Below are 27,657 nucleotides of genomic sequence, written 5' to 3' on the forward strand. Positions count from 1 at the left end.
ACCATTATGTATATACCACACGAGTGACGAGTGCTTTTTGCGAGCTCCGATTAGCCAGTTCGGAAGTGAATAGCAAGTACTATTCACCTCCGAGCAGTAGATGAGACAGAATTGCGCCTCAAGAGTTTAATTTTCGACCATTTTCGGTATTTAAATAAAGTCATTTTTTGGTCTTTGTGTGGTACACACTAAAGTAATTATTCCCATTAGTGTCTGAGAATAATTGTTAATTGTAACATAACGCTGGTGCTTTTCTAATCTAACTGCTATTGAGCCATCATAGCCAAATCTTTATGAACGCACGACCGGCCATGTGTGTATAAAAATTTAATGATGTGTACATTTATAATTTGCTAGAAATCTTAAGTCATGTTTGAGTGATCAAATGTTTCTATCTAGATTGAGACAGCCCCATTGGATCTCAAAATCAAAAATGAAATCGCTGAAGAATACTCTACATCGAAAAACAAGAGAGAGCCTAGATTTTGCTCTCGGCCACCCTTTGGGCGGCTCTCACGCTTCTCCAAACCTTCCTCGTGTATCCATACACCTAAAATATACCCATGTTAAGCGTAGACCATCTCGTGAATTACCTAGTTGCTCAACTTGAATATTCTTACTTATTTTGTCAGAAGACATATTACATAAATCATATAAATTACTTTGCCGTAGATGTCTAATTTCTAGCTACTTGTTTTGCTTGTAAATCTCTTAAGTAAAGAAAACTAAGTGGTAAAACGTCGATCCATTAGATGTCGTGGCCGACAAGGGATTTGTCTGACTGCCCTAGTTAATACTACGACTAAAGATTCTGTTACATGCATGATAAAATTTTAAAGCAGCAGACGCTAATTTGTTGACCAGATTAGAGAAATCATGCATACCACCGAGAAGCTAAGTAAATAATTCAAATCATCGATGAAAGGTGATATTGAATTCAGTTCAATTTTTTTTTTGGCGACAACGTGAATAAATTCAGTGCTCACATGCTGGGACTTAACAAGACTTTAAAAAAGCACATAAACAAAAAAAGCGTTTGATTGGCGCGAACAAAACTGTGCGATTTGAGGAACAGATAATGTCCAAGGACAAATATAGAAGCAGATTTTCGTGACAAATTATGGCGATTGTGTTTATTGTCCTTCAAATATTTGCAACGTGCATGAAAAAAACGTTTACGAAGAGCCTTCTGTTTGTTGCGTGGGTGTCCTCTTTTGAGGTTTTTTTTTATATGACTTTATGAACAAACAAATATTTTACTCCTGCCGTAACAACGATAAAACGCTTTCTAAATTTAAAACGAAGACTTATTAGTTGAAGAGGACGTTATGTTTGAAAATTGGGAATATCACCTGGGTGATACTTTTGGATATCACCCAGTTTGAGCTGGGGTTGTTAGTTACGTGACACGTTGAGACCTGATTTTGCGCCAGTAAAAATATTTGATGAATCATCATTTTTCTTATCTGTTCGTGATGAGAATGAATCATGGCGGCATAATACCTGTTATCACGTTGAGAGAGGTTTTCCGGAATTCATGCCGTTTACGCCTGGACACGTAAACCACTTAAATAAAACTGAGAGTAATCGTTATCATAAATTGTTATCCATGTTTCTCTCCCGAAATCGAAGTAAGTGGTATTTTTGAGCGAGATTCTATACATTTAGTGGTCGATTGTGGCATGATATGTTGCTTTATATTATTTTACATAATACCCTGATTCTGTTGACATTGTAAACCCCACCATTCTCCGTGGGTGACTGCTCAATACAGGTTTGACTGTACATTTTTTGCTTTCCAGGACACAAAATATTAAAATCATGAAGGGATACTACTTAAATGAGAATATTCCAGATTTCGAAAACAAAACAGTGCATATCAGATGAAGGGGTTTTTACCGAATTCTATTTTTGGTTAACACGACACGAAAGCAAACAGGCTTCCGAATCTTCAAGAAATTTAATCGATGTGTGAGCACTTTGAGTCTTATACCTTAAGTCTTTCTCGAAACGGACCCATTGAGCGTTCTTTAAAAAAGTTAATAAAACGAGAAGACAAATTCTAGCCTTTTTCGCCCAACGTTCGCTGTCGCAATATTTAAGCTGAGTCGAAAACGAAATGACGGTGCAGGACACTTCCCGAATCGATTCTAGTACGTCATTTAAGCTCGTTTTACTTTCATCCGTCATTTAGGTTGAATACGCCACAACTAAGAGATTAAAGGCAATACGAAAGTGTTCCAACAAAGACACAGATTCTCAACAGAAATGGGGAAGAAGAAGCAACGGAATTCCCGACCCCAGGTAAGACTAAAACCCTTCTTTCTTGAGTTCAGTAATAAACGTATTGAGTGAGTTTATCTTCCTCTCTCAGCGAGCATCGGTTCGTTATATCCTTGAATACACAATAAGCCTCACCCGAAAGAGATCTTTTATAATATTCATCGTCTGAAACAAAAGTCTTATGTATGTGCTTGAATCGAAACCTGGCCCGCGCTGTAGGTAATAAATACAACATCCATTGCTTGCTTCTTTGAACATTTGCCGTGAAAATTTGTATCTGTTATCGCCCTTCATTGAGCCCTTTACGTCAAAGCTTTATTTAGTCCAAACTCTCATAACCGTAGATCAGGTGATATTCCAATGAACAATAATAGTCCAGCCTCAGCCTGTTCCATTGAGTACAAAGGGCGCGATGCCGCGTTTATGAAACGCTTTAATTTACATTTCACGCTTAAGCCTTTTAGCCGAGATTTTGAAATAAAAATGATTTATTTTTTCGAGAACCATATCCCTCCTTAGAAAATCGGAAGTATGTACTGTTTGATTCAGATAATTTTTTTTATCGAGCGCACAGAATCATAAGCTTTTCCGTCTGCTTAACAATGTAAATCATAACTTTTTCTTTCGATGTATGGTGTTCCAAAGATCAGTTTAATAAATATGAAATATTGTTATTTGATATACCTTGGAAGCAGCAACGCCATTTTACCGAGTTGGCAGATCAGGGTCAAATCATGGTACAGAAAATCATCCTATTTATATTCTTGTCGGTAGAATCTAGAATAAATTTAGTTTCTGATATAGGGTGAATCCATTCTTAACATTTGAAGCAAGAGCTATCCCAATATCCTACCATTTTACATTTGAAAACCCATCGAAAACGCTGATTTTCACTCGAAGTGTGTGGCAATCCGTGTTGATTTTATTAAAAAGGTATTTGATAGAGAAAAAAGCGTTCTAAGTAACATAATGTTTTTTGTTCGTTTGTTTGTTTGTTTGTTTTTTTCTATTTCTTACATATTACGAGGATTGTTTCATCCGCCAGAAAACCTTCAGGGTTTTACTAGTAAGTGAATATGACACTCTTTGTTTTCGTATTTTAGTCCATCAGCGCTCGACAATGTTTTGCTTCGAGACGCTTTTCATATCCGGCCATTTGTTTATAGATTAAATTTTCGCTATGTAGCTCGAGTGTGTTGCCAGTTTCGGCTTGGAATATCAACATTTATCTTTTAAAACCAATAGTCACAATATCTCAATACTGCATAAGAAGAGAGGGAGATTTACTCCTAGAATAAATTACGTTAGCTGTTCGTTTGGAAAATTGCGCTTTCTCCATAAAAATGTTGGTATTTTGGCGAGAGACTTTTGGAAAATGGTTTCAGAAGGGTTCAGAAACTCTAAAGTCATGTAGCGGAAGTTAGCGGAATACTGCACAATAAAGGCCTTTGTAAACTTCTGCGTTTTTGTGCGCTTTAGAGTGGATGTTGGTCGAAAATAGAGTAGATATAGTAAAATAGAATTAATTAGCTTAATTTTGCAAAAACTCGTGGTTTGAACTTTGATGGCGTCATTTCTATGATCAATTAGGTTATAGACAAAGGAAAATTGCGGTCAATTTGTCAAGTGAAAGGAACCCACCACACTGACTCGAGGGTCCAAAATACACTTTCCCAATTCCGCATCCTGCCGCTTTTCATTCCATCCCGCCGCAATGAACATTTCATCTCGATCACGTCTGGTTAAACCCAAGTTTCTATAGTTCCCCGCCTGATCTAAACTGATGGACAAATTGTAGCCTCAACAATTTTGATAATGTACTCCCGATCTCCTGTTTGTGGAGAACCGCAAGGACTTGCTTAAAGCATATTTAGCCAGCTCGAAAAAACGGTAGTTCTTTGGTGTGTTTTAGTATTTATGGGTGATATACAAAAACTCAGGCGGACCAACAGAAAAGCGATCAAATTCTTCTGCCGATCGGTAAACAGTAGAAGTCATATCTCAAAGATACAACAAACTTCATGAAGTTCACAGAAAAACAAAACAAACCTTTCTCATTTCAATACACGTTCCGAGCTTATCATGACAAATATATTACGAGCTGAGAAAATGAACATAGTATGCACTGCGTACGAGAATTTTTCACCGGAATGACATTCCAATGAAAAACATTCCAATTCATACACAACGTGTCACCCACCGGAAGCAAAGAAACGCTTTGCTAAAGGCGAGGCGTTACGACTCCTCAGGACTTATTCTTCAAAGCAAAAATTTGTTCAAAATACATTTGGAAGAGGTTGTTTTGAACAAAGAAGTAACCCGAAAAACTTAATTAACAACACACCATAAGAAGTGAAATTTGAAGGACGTAAACGCGCCCTCCTTCAGCAGGGAAAAACAAACAACAACCATTGCTATGTGGCGTCTTCAAAAACATATCAAACTCATGGGGTACAAATAATAAATTAAAAATTACTTTTTACGAGAACCACCTGCATGTTTTTCTGAGAAAACCGGAAGTCTGTAGGCTTAATTTCGTACCGAGCTGGCACGTGATGCTCGTACGCCCTTCCCATCCTCTTGTATGTTATTAAGTTTTCCGATTGTAGGAGGTTTCCAAGATCACGCAAGTAGTGAAATTGTAATTTCATATCCTCTTTTAAGCAGTGACGTCATTTAAGCTTATGGAGTCTTTTTCGAACCGTGTATTGGAAATGGTATACGTCATGAAGGAGGCATAGATTAGTTTTGCCACCATTTACGTTTTCGGCTTTTATTAAGTGTGAATGATGGTTCAAAACGCAAATTTCAAATGAAAACGCGGTTACTTTGATCAGAGTCTCTATGAAAGTGCTGCTTCAAACCGGCTGAATGAAGTAAATAAAGAAAGAATGAAGGAAGGAAATAAATGCTTACAAGATCGTTTTCTTTATTTATCAGAATATGGCATTAGCTGAGGCAAGAAGAGGAGACGCCACATCTTTAACGAAGGAACTTCGTGATTTTTCAGCAAAGTATGTGAAAATTTCTGACTTAAACAAGACTCGCACCAGAACGCTGGTCAACGATTACATTGAAAACCAGATCATAGAGTTCTGTCGACAGAAGTCCGAACTTCAGATTCTGAATCTACAGTACACTGGAAGTTTTTACGAAAGGTTGAAAACTGAAGCTGCCGATGAAGTAGACATTATGGTAGTACTGGGAACGCCAAGCTCAGAAATCGAGGTCATAGCATCCGAAGTGCCTGGGTATGTCCGTCTAAGGGCAAGAGGTGACCCGATTTTCTGCAAGTATTTGGGTCATGAAGGTTATCTTGACCCTAAGAGCTTTCGAGATCGTTGGTTCCAAAGCATCGTTCAGCGAGCTGTGAATAATATCAAACCTAAAGAACCGTTCTCTGACGTTCGTCTGGTTGTGCGTACCCACGGACCAGCTGTCCAGGTGGACATTCTTAGGAAAGGATCTAAAGAGAAGTTATTATCGGTTGATCTCGTCCCTTGCTTCCACGTCAAGGATAGCTGGTATGTGCCCAAGCCATTTAAAGGGAAAAGATTTGTTTTCAATCACAAGGTTTTTTGGAGGCAGTCGTTTTCGTTGGAGGAGAAGCAAGTACTCGAGAACATGGACCAGCATGACCATGGCTGTAGGCACGAGCTTCTTCGAATCGTGAAAACCGTGGTTAAGAGGCAGGTGACATCATTACCACTAGATTCCTACTACTTGAAGACCGCCTTTATGCACTACATAGAGAAACATAGCCAAGACTGGGTGAGCAGTGAAGCTTTAGGGAAACATTTCCTTGGATACCTTGGAGAAGTGCAGCTATATCTGAAGAGCGGAAATCTTCCCCACTATAGTTTACCTGATGTAAACCTCCTGAATGATTTCAAGCAAGTAGTTGTAAAGCAAATGGCGAATCGTCTGAAAAGGATCCTGAATAGTGAAGCGAAGTTGCATAAGATTCTTGTATAGCTTATATGTGCGAATGAACAAAGACTGAAAATTTGAATAAACAACCTTGAAAAAACAATAGTATATATAAATCTTATACTTCTTACAGCATACGTGAAGTATACATCTGTAATGACAAAAAGATCATCCTTTCACAAGTGTAAGAATCTGTACACGTGCTTCTTTAAATATTTTCCCGTAGGTGTTTATATCTGCTATCGCGATACATATATCATAGCTTTATTCGGTTCTGACAAACTCTCACGTCCATGCTTTTATTCATGAATCTACGTGATCAGGTGCGACAGATTGAAATGAACAAAAATAGATCACCCCGTTCAAGTGAGTAGAAAGGGTATTATGTATGAGGAGCGAAAGAAACTGTGTTTAATCGTAAACGACTAAATTTACAAATCATCCTTAAGTATCGGATACCAGGTTTTATCCGTAGTAAATTAAAAATTACTTTTTCCGAGAACCACCTGCATGCGGAAATCTGTAGGCTTAATTTCGTATCGTGCTGGCACGTGATACTCGTACGCCCTTCCCGTCCTCTTGTGTGTTGGATATGTTATACAGTTATTCGATTGTGGGAGGTTCCAAAGATCACGCAAGTGATGCAATTGTAATTTCATATGCCCCCTTTACCTTCCACAGAACATATCAGTACCCTTCCTACTTCATGCAGTATACATCATATATACGGACTTGTTGTTTCCACGCAACACCAGTGTACCTCATAACTCCTTCAGTATACAATATGTATACTGAAACGAGTACTGACGTATAGGAAATCTTGCTACAAGTGTATAACATCCTTCTATTTCCTTGGCATAGCCTGACGTATACCTATCTTTAAACATTACCTTAAACATCATTACACTTCTTTGTATATTCGGTACACGACTTTGTATACTGACTGTATTAGACCTACATAAGGAACCGTTTTCTGATTATTTCACGCAAGTCAAAGCCACCGGCACTGATGGAATTCCTTCAAAGGCTTTAAAAACAGGTGCTAATGAATTATCCGCTCCACTAACCACCTTGTTCAATTCTTGTATTAACAAGAATGCATGGCCTAGTGAATGGAAGTATGGGCATTGGGCCCCAGTATACAAAAAGGATGACAGGAATGCAAAGGAAAACTACCGGCCCATAACTCTCTTACCATGTGTAAGTAAAGTTCTTGAGAAGTTGGTTGGAGCGCAGATCAACTCTGGCTTTGGTAATCGCATTTACCAACACTCATCCGCTTATCGCAAAGCTCACAGCTGCGAAACAACATTGATCAATTTAGTAGAAGATTGGAGACTGGCGAGGGATCGAAAACAGGTTGTGAGCATACTTTCAACTGACATGTCAAAGGCATTTGACTCGTTACACCCACCACTACTTCTGAACAAGCTTGAAGCGTACGGTTTTCAGGAAAGCGCTATTCAACTTTTAAACAGCTATTTAAATGAACGGAAATATCAAGTAAAGATCGGCCGTCATGTTAGTTCGAGCCGATTCGTGAGTCGTGGCTGTCCTCAGGGTTCCGCGCTTGGCCCGTTGTTATGGAATGTTTTCCAGAATGACCTATCCTACTGCCTAACAGCGAACTTGTCTATGTATGCCGACGACCATCAAATTTACCACGCAGGAGCAGACCAGGCAGCTGTGACTTCCCAGTTAAAGGATAGTGCCAACTTAGCAACAACGTGGTACGATTCTAACTTATTGGCGGGAAACCTCAAAAAGTACCAAGTTTTGAACTTGGGCTTCACTCAAAATGACAGCAATATTTGCGTGAATGATGTTGTGATTGAAACTAAAGATAATATCATACTTCTAGGAGTAGTGTTAGATTCTAAGCTAAATTTCTCTGAGCATGTAATCTCTATCTGTAAAAAAGCCAGCCAGAGAATTGGTGTTCTAATGAGACTACGTAATTTAATTCCTATGAAATCTAAGTTAATATTATTCAAAAGCGCGATATTACCATTCCTCACGTACTGTCACCTAGTGTGGCATTTTTGTAAAGCGAGTGACACTCGAAAGCTTGAAAGACTACAAGAAAGAGGACTTAGAGCGGTTTTCAAGGATAATAATTCTAGTTATGAACAACTATTAGAGAAGGCAGATCTGCCAACACTACTAAATAGTCGCTTACAGGATCTGTGCATCCTTATGTATAAAGTAAAGCATAAACTGTGCCCTGCATATATAAGTAACATCTTTAAAGAACCAAATAGTAATTACAATCTGCGGCAAGCAGATTTCTCTATACCTAGGTATGAGACAGTCACCTATGGCAAGCACTCTATTAGATATTTAGGGCCTAGGCTATGGACAAAACTACCCAAGAGTATCAGGGACGTCACAACCCTAACGTCGTTTAAAAGCAAGATACGCCAACTCAATATAAGTGAACTTTTAGATGACGGCTGCGCAGGCTGTAGCCTTTGTTCATTTTGACTTCTGTGTATTTTTACTATAAATCTCTTAATGAGTTAACTATAGATATTTTACCTACTACTGTATATAGTTTTTTTTAGTTTGTATATTCTCCCCTAATTGGTGTCCCCAAATTAGTAAGGGATTTGTTCCCTGGCTAGACGGTTTTTGACACTTTAATAAAGTTTCTATCTATCTATCTATCTAATTAGATTGCAAGCTTACGTACGGTATTAAAAATCAAACGTAGTTAACACTCGTGTAATATATATAGTTTCGTGTTTAAAAACAAAACAGAACAAAACAGGAATGAAAAGAAATATAGCGGCTAGCTCATCATGGCGATCTCCAGTCATCGCAGAATAGTCATATTCTATATTTTATTAAAAGAAACTTCCTCCTCTGAAAGAGTAACAAACAAAAGCGTCCATTACTGACTGTCAAAATAACAACACTGCCGAAAAACTTTCAGGGCAGCTTGCACATGTATCAACAGTTTAACATGACATTTTAGAAATTCAACAACCACAAAATAAACAACAACAACAACAACAAAAAGGAAAACAACGAACTACCACAAAGACAGATACAGCATAGAGTGAATAGCGACTCACATCATAACAAGGTTTTGATATAGATCTCCCTAACCAGAACAAAGGATAATTTGTAATTGATAAACCTCTTGCGACCCGTAAAACATTGTCTAATTCCATCTTTCAATGGACACCTCGCTTTGCTTTAAACCAAAATTTTGTAGTAGATCTTTCATTTCCTCTTACAACTTCTTAAGCTGATCCTGAGCCTGGAAATGAAAAATATACATTGACAATGGTTGTGTTTTGTTGTCACTTGGGCATGTGTGTCTCGAGTTCCGCGAGGAAAAAGCTATATCCAGACAGGAATGGAAACCACATCGTAAAAAAACGTGTTCAATGATTAAACATGTAGAGCTAATAACAATAATAAGGCATTTGAAGTACATGTGTCAGACCTGAATACTGATAAGTTCAACTATTATACATCATCAAGTGTTGTGAAAAAAGAAATTTATCATCACTTAATTACTTTTTACCTTGATGGAGCGCTTAGCTAAAGAAAAGGAAGCCCTTCAATTTTCAGCCTATCCCAACGAATAGCATGTTCAGTGGGAAGTTCTTCTCTTCCTAACAAAAAAAGGAAAAAAAAATAGGGAGGAATGAGAGAAAATAACCATCATCGAGATCTGCAGGCCTATGTCTATCTGAAGTCAACAAAGCATATTTGACAAGAAACTCAGGAGACATCAACAAAATTCAACGACAAAAAAATCTATTAACTGTTACATTATAATTATAGGAGAAATGGAGATCATTAAAATTAGATATTTTTTCCTAAAATGAAGCAGAGGTTTGTTTAGAGAAAAATTCAAAACTCAAAAGGTCAAAATTCAAAAGGTGTTTTTTCTCCAAGGGAACAGTGACTAACTCTATCTTGTCTGCATGCCAAATAATTGCGAAGTGTGCAGATGATCTACAAGTATTGGAACTCTTACAAAAATGTTTTGTAAGAATAAAAACAGCGAAACAAATTACAGCAATCAGTCACGAAAACAACAAAAAAAACTGAAAAAAAAGAACAAAAACAGCAACAACAATCGTGAAAAAGGAAAGATTAATTGGGTGTAGAATTTGTTTGTATGAGGCATGAAATTTAAACTAAAACTAATGTGAACAAAAAGTCTCTGACAGTGTTTGAGGCAACTGAGCTTGACTGTTCCAAGGTTTTCTCAAAAGCAACCAGTAATGTAGGTTAGGCAAGAAACTTATGTTCACAACTAACAAAGTTCTTTATGTGTAAATAACAATGTAATTATTGAATGTTTGATGATTTTGGCACATCTGTTAATGAGAGAAGTTTTGCATCACAATAAAAACTTTCATGATCATGGAATCCAAGAGTCCCTGAGGTTAGAAAGCAAATCTGTGATATGAATACATTGGATTAATTGACAATTTGCATTTAACTTAATTGACTGCTGCTTCATGAGAAATCCATATTAATGCAGAGATTTACTAAAACTTAGTTTGAATAATAAATTTCATGATCTTTAGGTTATAAACATATACATGTATTATATTTCTTGGAAAATTTTGTATAGCATACCTTTTATTGGGCCAAAGTTTTAAGCCTCTAAAACCACTCCTTTTCTTAAAAACTTCACATTCAAGGTATTGAGAATTTCTTGGAATTGATGTGGACCTCAGGATATTTATTAAATTAAATTGCCTCAAAATCAATTCCCAGAAATTCCAAAGAATTCCACCCTTCTTAAATCATAGGTAGTTTCAGTATAGCTGAGAATTCCTAGGAATTTCCAGGAATTCCAAGTCCTGAGAATAGGCCATAGTTACATTATTTTTACAATAGCAGACCATGAGCTGGATTGGCTTGGTAAGCCATATCCAAGCAATTCAAGTAAGTCAGGCTCTTAATTAGAAGCCTTAAGTAAGGTATTAAGCCCAGTGAGGCATACTGGTCCAAGATAGTAACGAAGTTTATTCTTCATGTAATTTACCTAACTTTACCTTTCTCAAGTACTAAAATTGCATTTAAAAGTAAGAATAATGCCGTGACTGTCAGGTAATATTTAAAGAGGTTGCATTTGCTATTGCAACTTGTGCAAAGAACATCTCTGAGAGGCAGACTTCTCCCTGACAAAATATAGCTGGAGGATTAAAATACTAAATTTAAACTGGAGAAATAATAACCAACCAGATATAATTTTGGGATAATTTTCAATTTTAGGTAGTAGAGATATCTAGGTAAGTTTGGCGGATAAGATAACTAACTATAGCAGTTGCAGTCATGGCAAACAATTTTGAAGATGACCACAATGGACTGCAAATGAAGGTTGCACAGCGATTGAGCCATTTTGCTATGTCATGCATGTTCTGTTAAAATGCACAATAAGCAGTATACCGTAAACTGCCACTTATAAACCCCTCCAGTTATAGGCCATTTTTCTACTAATGAAAAAATTCTTCTGGTTAATATAAGCCCTCCCAGGTATTAACTTCCCCGGTTATAAGCCCATCTAAAACCCCTTATGAAGTTGGACAAGCCAAGGGCTAATAAATGGCAGATTGTGGTATTTGTTTGATACACAACTTTACAATTAGTACTAGACATTTGTAACAAAAGATATATTTAAAAGTTAAATTATTTGTACTAGTAAAGACTGTAAATTAATATAATTACATAGTTAAAAAATATTACTTTTACTCACCAACTATCCATCATTTCCCTTTGCTGTTGCATCATGTTGTTGCTGGGATAGGCACATAGTGCCCACTGACGATTGCATCTCTATCATGAAAAGGTAAATATCCATGAATGATATTATCACAGCCATTGCAGAAATGTTGTGAGGCTGAGCATTCATGGCATTTTAACCAAAGCAAACTCATTCAAACACCTTTCACACATAGCATCATCAGGGACAGCAAAAGTGCTTTGAAGGAAAAAATTAAAAATTTCTGCATGGGACTGTGCCCAACTTTCATTTAGCAATGTTTGCCTGTCAGCCCATGTCTGTTTCTTGGTAGGGTCATCCACCATCCCGCCGCTATGAAAATTTTTATCCCGATCACGCTTGGTTAAACCCAAGTTGCTATAGTTCCCTACCTTATCTAAACTGATGGACAAATTGTAGACTTAACAATATTGATAATGTACTCTCCTGATTATGGGGAACGGACAAGACTTGCTTAAAGCATCTTTAGCCGGCTTGAACGGTAGTTCTCCGGTGTGTTTTTAGTCTTTATGGATGAGACACAAAAACTCGGGCAGACCAACAGGAAAGCCATCAAATTCTTCGATCAATATTTGTTCCCGGGCAACCGAGCACGATATTGAACCGAGCTATCGTTGACTTCGCCAATACGTTCCACCCTACAATCAGGTTTACTTGTGAAACGCAAACACGCAACAATCACAAATATCAACGAAGCGGTTAAAAGCAAACTAGAAGGAAATTTGCATATGATCAGTTTAACTGACTCCTAAAAAAGGTTGTCACGCAGTTGGGAGTATAGATTACAGACATTGCTCTTGGTTTATTTTTAAAAGAGGAGCGGGGCATTGAGGCCTATTAGAAACCGCAAAACCGAAGAAAAATCATCCAAAACCGAAAAACCGAAATAAAAAATCGATCAAAACCGAAAACCGCATGAAAAACTGTCAAAACCGATACATTTTCACATCCCAGTTATTAATACCCTGATCGATCCGATTCAGTGGTGACAAGTGGAGCACACAGAGTAAACTAGACTAATTTCGTTAAAGGATTTATGAATGCCATGGACTTAGCATTCGTATCTTCTATTATCTGCTTAAATTAACAGCTGCCCTCTCGAAGACTCAGAAGCTGGTAATGGAGCCGAGTTAAATTAAGGAAATTCGCACAAAAGTCCTTAATAGGATTGCAATTTTGCAGTCGCAGAAAGCTATAGCTCAGGAAAGTTTCATCGAAAACCCCTAATCTAACATTTCCATTTGCGAACTAAGACCTGAAAGTTTGGAGATTCTATTGGAATGTTGTATCAATCAGTAACATGTGGCTTTGGTCACCAACGTCGAGGCGGCGTTGATAAAGAAACTCTGGCAATGTTCCATGCTTAGCCGTACCTACGCGTAGCCGTACCCTCCCCCCCTCTGGGGGGGAGGGAAGGGTACGGCTACACGCAGGGTACATCTAAGTACGGAACATTGCCAGAGGCTACCTAGGGATCCCTGCGATATTTTAATTGGTTTGTCACGCATTCCTCGCGATAACATTTGCGTTTAGCGGCTATTCGAGATCAGTGGAGGCGCGTAATTGCCGCTCAGATCGAAGAGAAACCGGAACCCAAAAAAGTCAAATAGGAAAAACCGAAAACCGCATCGGATATCAAATCCGAAAACCCGTTAGTATTTTTCGCGAAAACCGAAAATCACATGCTAAAAAACGGAAAATCCGCAAACCGCAATGAACTCCAAAACGAAAAAAACCGCAGCTTTTTGGCACAAAAACCGAAAAACCGATCTAAAAATAGCCAAAACCGTAAAACCGAAAATCCCAATGTCCCCCTCAAAGAGAAATTAAAACTGTGTATTAAGAACAAGTCTCTGTAAGGATCAAACATCATGGGAAATGAAAACTTTCAACCCCCCTTCAAATTTTGCATGCAGTTAGGCACTCAGAGGGGATGCACAAAAATGCCCTTTTTAAAGGTCGCAGCACTCTTGCTGCCATAGTAACAACGGCTGCTTGTTCCAGGCCTGGGTCTCACTTTCCTCCAAAAATGTCGCAAAAAAAGAGTGAAATGTTTATTTCTCTATCTCAAGCTAAATATAACAATACAAATTGGCACTTCTACCATGCATAGTGACATCATTCATCTTCATTTTGATATATTTAACTTTCCCTGGGAGTGAATGTAAACACACCAAGAGATTATTCATCTCGGTACAGTTTCGGTCATTTTTGTTGTCGGGTAAAACAGGGAAAACGTTTATCTGAATTTCTCCAAAAGTACACCGATTCTGGAACTGAAACTACCCACCTAGCTGATTATAATATTCTAGCTTTTAAACAAGTAAAAATCTCTGCGGGCCTGCCTCTACTTTCCATAGGGGCAATTCGCCAACGAAGCTCAAAAATCAGATATTGCATAATTTGGCAATGCTTGCATCTAATGTTCTCAACAACAAACGTTTCAGACAAATGAAACGTGCAAGGCTTTGAAAGAATGTTATCATCAGGTGCGATAGATTGAAATGAACAAAAATAGATCACCCCGTTCAAGTGAGTAGAAAGGGTATTATGTATGAGGAGCGAAAGAGACTGTGTTTAATTGTAAACGACTAAATTTACAAATCATCCTTAAGTATCGGATACCAGGTTTTATCCGTAGTAAATTAAAAATTACTTTTTCCGAGAACCACCCGCATGTTTTTCTGAGAAAACCGGAAATCTGTAGGCTTAATTTCGTATCGAGCTGGCACGTGATACTCGTACGCCCTTCCCGTCCTCTTGTATGTTGGATATGTTATACAGTTATTCGATTGTGGGAGGTTCCAAAGATCACGCAAGTGATGCAATTTTCATTTCATACGCTCCTTAAAGCAGTGACGTCATTTAAGCTTACAGAGTCTTTTTCGAACCGTGCATTGGAAATGGTATACGTAATTAAGGAGGCATAGCTTAGTTTTACCTCCATTTACGTTTTGCATTGGACTTTTATTAAGTGTGGATGGTTGCTCAAAACGCAAATTTCAAATGAAAAGCATTACTATGATCTGAATCTTAATGAATAAGTGCGCCTAAAACCGGCTGAATAAGGTAGGTAACGAAAGAATGAAGAAAGGAAATAAATGCTTATAAAATCGTTTTCTTCATTTATCAGAATATGGCATTAGCTGAGGCAAGGAGAGTAGACGCCACATCTTTAACGGAGAAGCTTCGCAATTTCTATGCAAAGTATGTGAAAATTTCAGACGTAGACAAGACTCGCAGCGGAACGCTTGTCAACGATTACATTGAAAATCAGGTCATAGAGTTCTGTCGACAGAAGTCCGAACTTCAGATTCTGAATCTGCAGTACACTGCAAGTTTTTATGAAAGGTTGAAAACTGAAGCTGCCGATGAAGTAGACATTATGGTAGTACTGGGAACGCCAAGCTCAGAAATCGAGGTCATAGCATCCGAAGTGCCTGGGTATGTCCGTCTGAGGGCAAGAGGTGACCCGATTTTCTGCAAGTATTCGAATCATGAAGGTTATCTTGACCCTAGGAGCTTTCGAGATGGTTGGTTCCGAAGCATCGTTCAGCGAGCAGGGAATAATGTCAAACCTAAAGCACCGTTCTCTGTCGTTCGTCTGGTTGTGCGTACCCACGGGCCAGCTGTCCAGGTGGACATTTTTAAAAAAGGATCTAAAGAGAAGTTATTATCAGTTGATCTCGTCCCTTGCTTCCATGCCAGGGATAGCTGGTATGTTCCCAGGCCTTTTAAAGGGAAAAGATTTGTTTTCACTCGCAAGGGTTTCTGGAGCCAGTCGTTTTCGCTGGAGGAGAAGCAAGTACTCGAGAACATGGACCAGAAGGACCAGAAAGACCATGGCTGTAGGCACGAGCTTCTTCGAATCGTGAAAACCGTGATCAAGGGGCAGGTGACATCTTTACCACTAGATTCCTACTACTTGAAGACCGCCTTTATGCACTACATAGAGAGACATAGCCAAGACTGGGTGAGTAAAGAAGCTTTAGGGAAACATTTCCTTGGATACCTTGGAGAAGTGCTGTTATATCTAGAGAGCGGAAATCTTCCCCACTATAATTTACCTGATGTAAACCTTCTGAATGATTTCAATGAAGTAGCTGTGAAGCAAATGGCGAATCGTCTGAAAAGGATCCTGAATAGTGAAGTGAGGTTGCAGAAGATTCTTGTGTGAATGAACAAAGACTGAAATTTTGAATAAACCACCTTGAAAAAACAATAGTATATAAATCTTATACTTCTTACAGTTTACGCGAAGTATACAGACATCTGTAATGACAAAAAGGTCATCCTTGCACAAGTGTAAGAATCTGTACACGTACCTTCCACAGAACATATCAGTACCCTTCCTACTTCATGCAGTATACATCATATATACGGACTTGTTGTTTCCACACAACATCAGTGAACCTCATAACTCCTTCAGTATACAGTATGTATACTGAAACGAGTACTGACGTATAGGACATCTTGCTACAAGTGTATAACTTCCTGCTATTTCCTTAGCATGGCCTGACGTATCTGATTTTTAAACAGTACCTTAAACATCATGACACTTCTTTGTATATTCTGAACACGACTTTGTATACAGACTGTATAAGACCTACATAAGGAACCGTATTCAGATTATACGCAATTAGACTGCAAGCTTACGTACGGTAATAAAAATCAAACACAGCTAACACTCGTGTAGTATATATACTTTCGTGTTCAAAAACAAAACAGAACAAAACAGGAATGGTACGAAATACAGCGGCTAGCTCAACATGGCGATCTCCAGTCATCGCAGAATAGTCAAGTAAGACTCAGAAATTACATCGGCCGCCCTCCGAGAGAACAGCTAAGAGCTTGCTCTGATATCCTTTCCGATGCGTTGAGTGGATGGCGACATCAGTCACTACAGCTGAGTTTTGTGTCCCGAGAAATCTGCATGTTCCGGTAAATTCGGCTGTCATTCATTCATAAAACACACGCTTGAACATGCAGTTTGTTTTCTAGTTGTAACGTGAAAAAACTTGCGTGTTTTTATGGGCCTCACTTCTTGAGTCTCCCTACTCAAGAAGTGTGGCCCGATTACGTCGTGTATTTCTCCCTACACTTTTTTCGTGCTCTAGCCGCCTCCTGCGTGCATTACAACAGAATAGAGCACAGTCAGGGCTTCTCTATTTTTGTTGAATTTCTAGCCTTCTGATTGGCTGAGTGGAGCAAGGTTATGAGCTTTTCACTTAGCTCTGAGCTCATAATCAAGCTCCGACAAATATGGTTGATAAAATCGTCTGCGAAACCGCGAGAAAAATTTCTGTGCGCGAAAAATTTCTGTATACGACACTCCACATGACCTTAACGTGCCCTCAGTTGTGTTCTGGTCGACAAACGGCGGATAATGCCGATAAGCATCATCTGGTGATAACTTTGTCTTTTTAATTCGGTTTGTTGGTGTCCAAATTACAGATGGAAATTCCGCTGCATCGCTTTTCCCTTTCGAACAATCGACCAAACTTTGACCTTCTTCGTAATTGCAAGATTACAGTTATATCCCATTTGATGAAAAAAATAAATAGAAAGCGAAAAGCACAAACAAAACACAAAAAAGAGCCTAAAATTTCCTTAAACTTCTTCGACTGTAAATATACTCTCCAACCTGGCGTCGACAAAAGGGACTTTTAGCAACGAGAACGGGGACGGCGACGGGGACCGCAGGCTCTCAGGGAAACTCCAAATAATCATCTGCGCATGACTGGCGGGAAAAAGTTTGACGTTCTGCGTTCGGTCCCGGTAAGTACTAAAACGAGGAACGCCTAAAACCACCTAAAAACCACCTAAAACCACCTACACTACAACCATCTTAAGATGGAAAATGCTTTGAATATGATTACAAAAACTTCCATACGCGCGCCTAGTTAGTTCATTTTGTAAAGTTCTTTAAGTCTTTTGCTGAGGGAATATAAAATAATTAGCATGCTATCGCATTTCATTTCGTGAGATGGTTGATTATACATGGGACCAGGGAGAGTAAGATTTCAGGGGGAGGTAGAAGTTTCGTTCGATTCTCGTATTTCGTGTACGTGACATGTTGTCGTTTCGCCTTATTTTAGACATTTATGCCTTGTTTTAGATGGTTTTAGATAGTTTGCGAGTGGTTGTAGATGTTTTTGAGGTGGTTGTAGGTGGTTGTTGAAATTTTTGAGGTGGTTCTAGATGGTTGTAGGTGGTTGTAGGTGGCTGTAGGTGGTTGTAGGTGGTTTTAGGTGGTTTTAGGTCGTTCCTTGTTTTAGTACTTACGTTCGGCCCCGACGTGAAACGAAGTCACTTTGACGTAAGCTAAAAACGTGAGTATCCTTTTTCGTCTTCTCTGCCATCTAAACGTTAAATATTCCCGGGAAACAATTTAAAATAACTTTCATCGCTTTTTCTTTCATAAAGTGAGGTTATTTTTTAATTTGATGGTTTGTTTTTACAACAGAAACGTCAAGACGCTGATCGAGATCGACACCATTTGACGAACATGTGAGTAAGAAATGTAATGTAAATAAGCTTGGCTCAAACTGATACCGATCGAAAATTAGCCGCTTAGAATAACTCAAAAGTCGAACAGTTTGACAAAGAAGATATTCTGACCCGATTTAAAAGGGCAGACAGCACCACAACTTATGTAGCCGTTTTGGTTTTTTTATCTGCCAGCACAAGTTTAAAGAATTTTGTCGCGCCAGTCGACAAACATCTACCGGAAATATTTTCGTTCAATTTACTTTGTAGGATGCTATCATTCCACTGCAAAATTCTGTGACTGTGTGCCTGGTAGATGTAGTCGATCATGTAGTTGTTTATCACGCATAACACTGGAATAGGCTTCCCAAAGCGAGCTATCATGTCTGAATATCGACAAGGATAGCTGTGACTCTTTAGAAAAATGCAAAGAGCTTCCAATCCGCTACGGATACTTCTTTGATGGCACTCCACTATCTCAGGAATCTTCAGCCAGAAATGGTACGTCGTTCTTGTAGGAGTGAAACTCTGAAAGGCTCTCGTCGTCTTCCAAATCATCGAAGTCAAAACCAGGATAAGAATTGTACGTAAGGTCAACATCATCGTACCCTTATCGTTTATCACACCATCATCGTGGATAATCAAAAGTTGATTTCGAACTTCTTTCAAAGACTTCATGAGCGGTGTTTTGTAATGGCTGCTTAACTGTTTAGAAATTCCCGCCACAGTGGCGTTCTCTCTCCAGTCTTTTTGCGGGTTTTGGAGTCACCCGATTCGCTCATAATTAACCGCTTACATGCGGATTTAATTAGTATCAAATTAACGCATACAAGCGGTCAAAGTAGGGCCTATTTACCTATCGAGACCTGAAAGGACTCAAGGCCTGGTGCTATAGCCTGCGAACCCTTGAAACGCGGCTTTGAAAAAGCTTTGGATACCATTATGCCTCCTAAACGCGATTTTAGGTCGAAAAAAGTTTGAATGTAGTTACTTTTAAAGGAGGAAAAGCTATAAGAAAGTCGAAGTTTAGTGTTCCAGTTCGATATGCCGCCCAGCAATTAACTGATACAACGTCTGTAGTCGCCGGATCTTCTCTAAACACGTGCGGCGGTTTTTCTCCATACCAAGAAGACCTTCCCCATATTGACGAACATCATGGTTTGAGAACCAACCAAAGATCTAAAAGTAAAAAAGTGCGACTGAAGCGCAAGTTAAAAGCTTACCATGAGAGGAAAGCCACGCTGGCTTTGTCTTGGCTCAATGCGAGAGAACAGCTCGTCTCAGCGCTGTTGACCAGACAGGCTTTGCCTTTGGGGCAGATGTGTGTCATTCCTTTTTGCGAAGAAGAGGCGTGCGGCAGATGCCTTCACTGCAGTCCAGGGCAATTCCTATGCGCAGATCACATCAATTTAGTTCACGCAGGCGGTAGATCACTTCACCACCCGGAAGTTTGGAAAGTGAGTTGAAGATTTATGGAGGACAATCTCCTCCAGTCACCTTTTCAATTATGTTGTGAAACCCGATTTCTTGTGTACTCTGGCCGTTAGGCAATTTCATTTGTAAGTACGTTGTGTTGTGGTTTAATTGCAGAGACATCCATCTTTTTTTCTTACAACTATATCACCTCTATTCAATTACTTCACTTGATGTAGTTTTTTCTCAACTTCAATATGCACTATGTCCATGAGACCTGACCCATTTTTATACAGAGGAAAAAGCTAAAGCTGTAAGGATAATTTTTTCTTGCAAGCATACATGTAATTTGCTCTATACTCAGAACAAAGTAAAGTTTATTTTGGCAATTTTGAAAGAGTTGGCTGATTTAAATGGTGTGTGATTTGTATTCACCTGATTCATGTAGGGTATTTTATGCTCTTAGGATGGAAGATTTGTGCCATATCAGTTTGGTGAGTGTGTATGGACCACACCTCACAACATGGATCATGGATATGTGCGTGACATTATAGCTGTCGGTTTGCATGGTAAGTAACTAACATCTGTGCAATATGTAACTTTATTGTGAGATAGGTTGCCAGTCTGCAATTACTAGTACTACTTTTTACTTATACTTATATTTAAATAGTTAGGTTACCTCTTCCAGGATGGTCTTTGTTTGTGTTTTAATTGTTTTTTTTCAACACAGAAAGGAATTAATAAACAAATATTATTATAGAAGAATACGACTATGAACACTCTATGGTGTTTGTCTTTATACAGGGCAGCAGAATCCCATCAAAATCAAATGTTGCGAGCATGAACCAGAAGCCATAACGCTGGTCAGGAATGGTTTCTGGCCATCTACTCCAAAACAGCCTCAGGTAGCCTTTGACCTTGAATTTATGGCCTTGCTCCAATACATTTTCTTAGAATGTAGAGTGTCTTTAAGGTCAATATGTCAGGCACTGCAGTGGCTGGTCCCACCTGCTTCAAAGGTTTATGTAAGTATTCATTCAGTAATTTTTTATCTTATGCTTATGAATTCCTTTTTATTTTCTTAATTTATACAATAAATAAATTATTTGTTTTCCTTTAGATTAAGGACATCTACCGGCTCCTTGTTGGAGATTGTTTCTGCGAGTTCCGGTATATGTCTAGCATGTTGAGTAACCTGAAGCATTTCAATCCTTCGTATGAGAATGATCATGAATGTCCTGCATGTCCTAAGGTTTGTGATAAGTCATCCTTCAGATGAAATGTCTAAGTGGGTAATATTTACCTTTAGAAATCTCAAATAACTATTACTATATGTGTTGGCATAATGAATGATATAATTTAGACAAGAAACATTGTTTTGAATCTTTCCTAGTGGTCCTCATAGTGTGGCAGCTGGTCTTAGCATGAGTTATTCCATTGTTTTTCATTCATTTAGGCATAAGAAATATTTTTAACATGACATTTCTAATAAGATTTTGGCATCTGATTGTAGGAGAAGGGAAGTTTATTTATCTCTGTTGATGCATTGTTTGGATGTGTCCGCAAATGCAGCGCTGGAACTAGTGGAAAGTCCTCAAATCATGGAGAGGAACTGTTCATTAGCCAAGAAAAAGTAGATGCATTTCTAGCTAATTACAGCAAAAGACCCAGCAGCAAGTCAATGGTGTGTGAACCAAAGGACTTTTTCTCTTACTTTGTATTTTGTTGCATTGCTCTAACCTTTTGTTACCCATCAGTACTCATACCACTACTCAACCATTGCAACGAGAGACCAAAAGTAACAATTATGTTCGTTACTTGTAATAATGATGTTAGTGCTGAATGATTTAAATATGGTACAGTTTGAAGGGTTAATTACTTTGGTAACATTCTGCCCAAAATACATGTAGCTCAAATATATTGTTAGTTTGTTCTGTAAACTTAATTTACAAGAACTGTGTGAATTGTCAGCTTCAAGAACAAGTACATAATCTTTATTGCAGCCCCCTCTTTTCCTTGATCTTTTTCTATTTTTTTTTTTTTTTTTTTTTCAAATACAGTTTTTTTCCCTCTTTTTTTGTAATTGATTTATGGTCTTTAAAGGTAATATCTTTGTATTTGCTTACACAACTAACTCTGCCAAGGGTATCTACTGTCACTCTTGCTGGTCCCAAGCCTGAATGAAAGGGGAAGGGTTGTTATCAAGCAGTAAATTTATTTGGTTGTCCCATTTTTTAAATTTTTATGAGAAATTGATGAATGATTATTATTTTCTGCCAATATTTTTCCTTGCCACCTTTCCCATAATGTAATGTTTAATTTCTAATGTGAGGGTTCACCTCCAACAACCCATATCTACTTTGAATGCTACACGTACATGAATGCTACATAGATCTTAATTCCTGTTCTGTTTTTATCTTTGATACTTCTGCTGTAAATGACATCTCAAGAAAAGGTAGAAAGGAAGTTGAAGATTAAGAGTTAAATGTTTTCTGTTGTAGGAGCAGTGTAATCAGTTTCAAGCTGGTTCCAATCTCCGTTCCAAAAACAAATCCACAAAGCTCGATGAGACGGCCCTCTTTGGTGGAGGCTGCAAGCACGAAGTGCCACTGAAGTTTTTCAGCTTAAAGAGAGGAGAAGAGTATGTACATGCAAAAGGAAATCTGTACATTATTGGTCAGCTATTGTTAAGAAATATGTAACCAGAGTGCCTTGTAGGATGCATAAATTAAGAGACATGTCACTTTTTAGGTTCCTAAGGAAAGAATTTATATATGATAGTCGTACTGCTGTATAGCATAACTCTGTTTTATACACCATTTCTATTAGGGTACTCAATGAAACTAGGGAACAAATACATTACTGCATGGACATTGTGGCTAATAATGATTATATTTTTATTAAGCAGGATTGGAAATGCTGTGTATTTGCTAAAATGGATTAAAAATCATGTGCAAGATAAAGCTATCAACATTCACTTCTTCTATGATATTGCATGTGTGCTGGATACACATTTGAGAGTAAGATTTTTTAGCGGTTTTATTTGAATTAAGTTGTGGTCATGGTACTCTGGCATTTTTGCTTGTCAAATGATGCCCTGTTGTTTTTAATTTATCTTCTCTGTAGAATACGCACCAGGAAACATTGCTTGAAAGTGTTACTCTTGCGATACCTGCATTTCACTGCTATGGACACAAAGTTTCTTGTCAGGTATTTTGAAATATTTTCTTTTTGAACACTTTTGAGGAGTTGAAAGGTATTGAAAATCACATGCATGCTTACTCTAAAACAGTTATTGTTTTCATGAAGCTTTGTTTGGTCTTTTGTAACGCCAGGTCAACTACAGCGGAAGACGGCTGGAAGGGTTCGGGATGAGTGATGGCGAGGTGATGGAGAGACTGTGGTCTTACTTGAGGCCAACAGCAAAAATAACGAAGGAAATGACTCCAGCCCACCGAGTTGATACATTAACTGACTTCTTGATGCATTACGCTAAAAAGTCAATTTCGAACCTTGGTAATTTAGCTGTTAATCTTCACATTTTACAAATACAGTTATCATCACAGTATATCATATTATAAACGATTTATGATATGTTTTCGTAAACTCAATCGTTATCTTGCTGTTTTTCACCATGTTTCGTTATCCCCCAAAATTTAGGAGAACGACTTCGTGACCATTTAAAGAAAGCAGTGGAAACGGAGAAAGAAACTGAAGAGCAACTCGATTTGCTTCTTGAGAAGTTGAATGAGACAGGTAGGGATTTGATTTCGTTACTTTCGTTATTTTTCCCTTCAACTAATTACATTGTTCCTTTACGTGTTAAAAAGAATTAGACTTCATTGCATGTGCGTCCTGTTGTGAGCTTTATGTCGTAAATACATATTGTATATTCCCTTCATTAGCGAATTGGCATTTGGGTATTGCGGGATACTAGAAATTGAAACTTCGATGAATGTAACTTTGTTAGATACATAGGTATGTCTAGATGATGATACAGCCCCATTTTACTATTACCAAGGTATTAAGGTGGACGTATCCAACGTCTCAGAGTGGAGCATGATGGAGAAATCTACGGCTAACAAAGCGGCCAATACAGGAAGACCCAGTACGTACAAATTTCGCCTATTCATTGAGGGGAACTTATTTGGAATGGTTCACCTTTAACGACCAATAATAATTATGACAAATGAATGATTTCCATTGTACTTTGCCCCCCTTTTGATTACAGAGTGATAAATGTTTTGAAGTGCTTAAGAGGAAATTAGAGTACCACAACTGAAGTTCAGATAGGTACACGCAAGTTACTTAAACAGTTACAAGTTCGTGTATGATTTTACGTTTCCTACTTGAAGGTTCATCACCAGATGATTACCCGGACAAGTTGAGGCAGTTTTTCTGTGTAAGGTATGAAGTAGCATGGGGATCTGGTTTTCATACAATGTTTACCCCAAATTTTACAGTAAATGTGTCACTTTTGGTCCATCACTTTCTGTCATTTCTCCTGACTTTCTCTGATGCTTGTCTTCTGAATTTTCAAACTGTTTATTAACAGAACAAACCTGCAAAAATGTTCCCCGGCATCTGAAACTTGGAAAGTACTGACCGATCAGCTTGACAGGTATGAAACCATATTTTGGATCCTGCAATTTATTCCCCTCATCTGGGAACTAAATGATCTTTACGTAAGGATATTAAAACGATTTTCAAATGAGGTCCGCCAAAACAAAGCAAAGAACTCATTACCAGCCACAAAATCTAGAAATAGCTTATCATACAAGTAAACAAACAATCAGGCAGTCGGGCAATCAGAATTATGGAAAATTCCATGTCATTAAACGTGGAAGTCGTTATAGGTATTATACTGGGTTCTTAGGGCAAGTTTTGATTGCCAATCGCACTTCAAAGCAATGCAAATCCAAACCAATAATTTCAACCAAATTTTGGCTTTCTCCTTTGTTTTCCTTTACGCTGGTAATAGGTTGGATCAACAGCTAAAGAACCTTGAGGGCGGCCAACCCCGATGGTCTCCTGACAGTAGCATGTATATTGCATACCTCCGCGATTTGCAAGACAAGCGTCGAGAAGACTTGCTATTATCCATGCATGTCAAGTGTTCAGAAAGGTGGTTTCTCTTACAACTGATGAAGAAATATGCAGGTACTGCATTGATATGTTTCAGTGCTAACAGTCGTCGATAAGAAGCCCGATTACAGCTAACCAACACATCGTATTGAAATGATTATAACCTAGGCTTTCTAGGGTATCATTTTGACTCATGTCGTGTTAATTCTTTAGATGGACAAGCCATTGCAAAACGGCTTTGTACGCAAATTACAAAGGCAACGGGAGCCATTAAACAGCTTGTCAAGGAGTACACAAGACAAAACGTTGACACGGTGGGTTGTAAATACCCCTCCACAATTGCGGTTGAAGACGCGCTAAGCATCGACAGTCCGCTGTGGCGTGTACTAAACGATGACATCCAACCGCAGTCTGCTGTTCCCTATTGTTTAAAGAGGCAACTCATTGATTTGTTTCACACACGCAAAAGATGCTTAGAGGAAATAGCCAACACCAAAGAAGAAATGGCTCGGATGTTCAGTCATTTCGAGGGAAAGTTGAAGGTATTGGACACTTGGTCAAAGGAACTGATGGCACAGAAAGATACGGAGCGAGCTCGCGCATTACTCTCCATTGCCCGCACTAAAATGGATGAGCTTTCCGTATTCACAGGTCATCTCCACGGTCTCTTTTCTAATGATGATGATAGCCATGAGGAATGTGAAGCTCAGTTTGACCTTGGAATTTTCCCCGAAGTGGATTGTGATGATGCCGATGAAGAGGTTCAGATGGAGGACGATTACAACACTGATGAAGCTGACGTGGTTCAACAGCTTGGCCAAAGTGAAGTCTTTGAGGACCTGCGTTCCGTTCTCAATGCTGAATACGGAAGTGACAGTGAATCTGATTCAGATAGTTCAGATTTAAACACAGAAATATCTTGATTATAACTTGTGAGTCGTTTCAACTGCCTGTTCCTTTTCCTCTTTCACTCAAGAATGTAAATCTACGAACAAGTGTTACCAATCAGTTTAAAAAAATTAAGCTCACTGTCAACTAGTCAGTCACTTTATACGACAAATAACAGCTCTCCTCCACGAATTAATTCAATCTTGTTTTATCGACTTTGGCTCCTTGACGTATCCTTACCTGGTCATTTTGTTGTGACGTTTGAAGCCTGATTAAATTGAAAAAGTTTCAGCATTTTGGCCTAAGTGTCTTTGTTCGCGGGACAAGTATTTTAACGGATGGCAATGGCGACCTTTATTAAAATTATTTAGTGCATTATTACATGAGTCAAGAACATCTAAGGTTCGCAATTTTGCTAAAACGAGTGAGAGTGTGAGTGTGGGTCAAGAGCAATATCCCATAAGAGCGACGAGGAAGTTGAGGCATCGGCCAATGTCGGCAAAATGGGTCCAAGTGTCCCATAAATACCATAAGAAAGTTGTGGAAACTGGCCTTTATGGCCAAAATGGGTCCAATTGCAAGTCAGTGTCGATATCCCACAAAGATCGTGGGAAACTTGTTGAAACTGGGCAATATCGCTAAAATGGGTCCAAGTGGGAGTCAAAATCGTTATAAGCAAGTTGTGGAAACTGGCAAATATCGCCAAAATGGGTGCAAGTGCGGGTCAATGTTGACATCTCGTGAAAATGATAAGAAAGTCGCAGGGATTGACCAAAATCACAAAAATGGGTCCAATTGAGGGTCAATGCTAAGATCACATGAAAATCATTAGAAAGTCGAAGAGATTGGCTGAAATCACCAAAATGAGTTAGGGTGCGAATCAGTGTCAACTTCCCATGAGAATCGTAAGAAAGTCGCGGAAACTGGCTACTTTCGCTTAAATTGGTGCAAGTGGGAGTCAAAATCGTTATAAGCAAGTTGTGGAAACTGGCAAATATCGCCAAAATGGGTGCAAGTGCAGGTCAATGCTAACATCTCAGGAAAATGATAGGAAAGTCGCAGGGATTGACCAAAATCACAAAAGTGGGTCCAATTGCGGGTCAATGCTAAGATCCCATGAAAATCATTGGAAAGTCGAAGAGATTAGCTGAAATCACCAAAATGAGTTAGGGTGCGAATCAATGTCAACTTCCCATGAGAATCGTAAGAAAGTCGTGGAAACTGGCTACTTTCGCCTAGATGGGTCCAAGTGGGAGTCAAAATCGTCATAATCAAGATGTGGAAAGTGGCAAATATCTCCAAAATGGGTCCAAGTGCGGGTCAATATTGACATCTCATAAAAATGATAAGAAAGTCGCAGGGATTGACCAAAATCACAAAAATGGGTCCGATTGCGGGTCAATGCTAAGATCCCATGAAAATCATTGGAAAGTCGAAGAGATTGGCTGAAATCACCAAAATGGGTTAGGGCGCGAATCAGTGTCAACGTCCCATGAGAATCGTTAGAAAGTCGTGGAAACTGGCTACTTTCGCCTAAATGGGTCCAGGTGTGAGTCAAAATCGTTATAAGCAAGTTGTAGAAACTAACAAATATCGCCAAGATGGGTGCAAGTGCGGGTCAACGTTGACATCTCATGAAAATCATAAGAAAGTCGCAGGGATTTACCAAAATCACAAAAATGGGTCCAATTGTGGGTCAATGCTTAGATCCCATGAAAATCATTGGAAAGTCAAAGAGATTGGCTGAAATCGCCAAAATGGGTTAAGGTGCAAATCAATGGCAACTTCCCGTGAGAATCGTAAGAAAGTCGTGG

At 38.6% G+C, this 27,657-nt stretch overlaps 3 protein-coding genes and 1 long non-coding RNA gene across 4 annotated transcripts; 3 read left to right on the plus strand and 1 right to left on the minus strand.

Moving 5' to 3' along the window:
* The first annotated feature begins 1,501 nt into the window (after nt 1–1,501).
* Nucleotides 1,502–6,294, plus strand: LOC131784480 (cyclic GMP-AMP synthase-like receptor 3). Its single transcript, XM_066167426.1, has 3 exons — nt 1,502–1,631; nt 2,195–2,304; nt 5,224–6,294. Exons 2-3 carry the CDS (start codon nt 2,269–2,271, stop codon nt 6,256–6,258), a joined length of 1,071 nt encoding a protein of 356 aa, XP_066023523.1. The 5' UTR covers nt 1,502–1,631; nt 2,195–2,268; the 3' UTR covers nt 6,259–6,294.
* Nucleotides 6,295–9,402: 3,108 nt separating this feature from the next.
* Nucleotides 9,403–12,493, minus strand: LOC136281141 (uncharacterized). The gene is made up of 3 exons (XR_010717567.1): nt 11,942–12,493; nt 9,749–9,839; nt 9,403–9,478 (listed from the first exon to the last, which is right to left on the minus strand). It is a non-coding gene; the product is annotated as an uncharacterized lncRNA (long non-coding RNA).
* Nucleotides 12,494–15,104: 2,611 nt separating this feature from the next.
* Nucleotides 15,105–16,145, plus strand: LOC131784506 (cyclic GMP-AMP synthase-like receptor 3). The gene has a single exon (XM_066166386.1). The coding sequence runs from the start codon at nt 15,105–15,107 to the stop codon at nt 16,143–16,145; it is 1,041 nt and encodes a 346-aa protein (XP_066022483.1).
* Nucleotides 16,146–19,393: 3,248 nt separating this feature from the next.
* On the plus strand, nt 19,394–26,128 carry LOC131786522 (uncharacterized). The gene is made up of 15 exons (XM_066166387.1): nt 19,394–19,914; nt 20,337–20,439; nt 20,675–20,895; nt 20,991–21,122; nt 21,384–21,554; nt 22,372–22,511; nt 22,779–22,890; nt 22,997–23,080; nt 23,206–23,386; nt 23,531–23,626; nt 23,892–23,978; nt 24,226–24,277; nt 24,426–24,491; nt 24,852–25,030; nt 25,169–26,128. The coding sequence occupies exons 1-15, from the start codon at nt 19,777–19,779 to the stop codon at nt 25,876–25,878; spliced, it is 2,472 nt and encodes an 823-aa protein (XP_066022484.1). The 5' UTR covers nt 19,394–19,776; the 3' UTR covers nt 25,879–26,128.
* Nucleotides 26,129–27,657: the final 1,529 nt, after the last annotated feature.

Source organism: Pocillopora verrucosa, chromosome 5, assembly GCF_036669915.1.
Source record: "Pocillopora verrucosa isolate sample1 chromosome 5, ASM3666991v2, whole genome shotgun sequence".
NCBI lineage: Eukaryota > Metazoa > Cnidaria > Anthozoa > Scleractinia > Pocilloporidae > Pocillopora > Pocillopora verrucosa.

Excerpts from the sequence above, each read along its gene's own strand:
- LOC131784480 (XM_066167426.1), top strand. The coding sequence starts at position 2,269 with ATGGGGAAGAAGAAGCAACGGAATTCCCGACCCCAG. Across the intron at positions 2,305-5,223 it reads AACGGAATTCCCGACCCCAG|AATATGGCATTAGCTGAGGC; the intron begins GTAAGACTAAAA and ends TTTATTTATCAG.
- LOC131784506 (XM_066166386.1), top strand. The coding sequence starts at position 15,105 with ATGGCATTAGCTGAGGCAAGGAGAGTAGACGCCACATCTTTAACGGAG.
- LOC131786522 (XM_066166387.1), top strand. The coding sequence starts at position 19,777 with ATGTGTGTCATTCCTTTTTGCGAAGAAGAGGCGTGCGGCAGATGCCTT. Across the intron at positions 21,123-21,383 it reads AATGTCCTGCATGTCCTAAG|GAGAAGGGAAGTTTATTTAT; the intron begins GTTTGTGATAAG and ends ATCTGATTGTAG. Across the intron at positions 23,081-23,205 it reads GACACAAAGTTTCTTGTCAG|GTCAACTACAGCGGAAGACG; the intron begins GTATTTTGAAAT and ends TTGTAACGCCAG.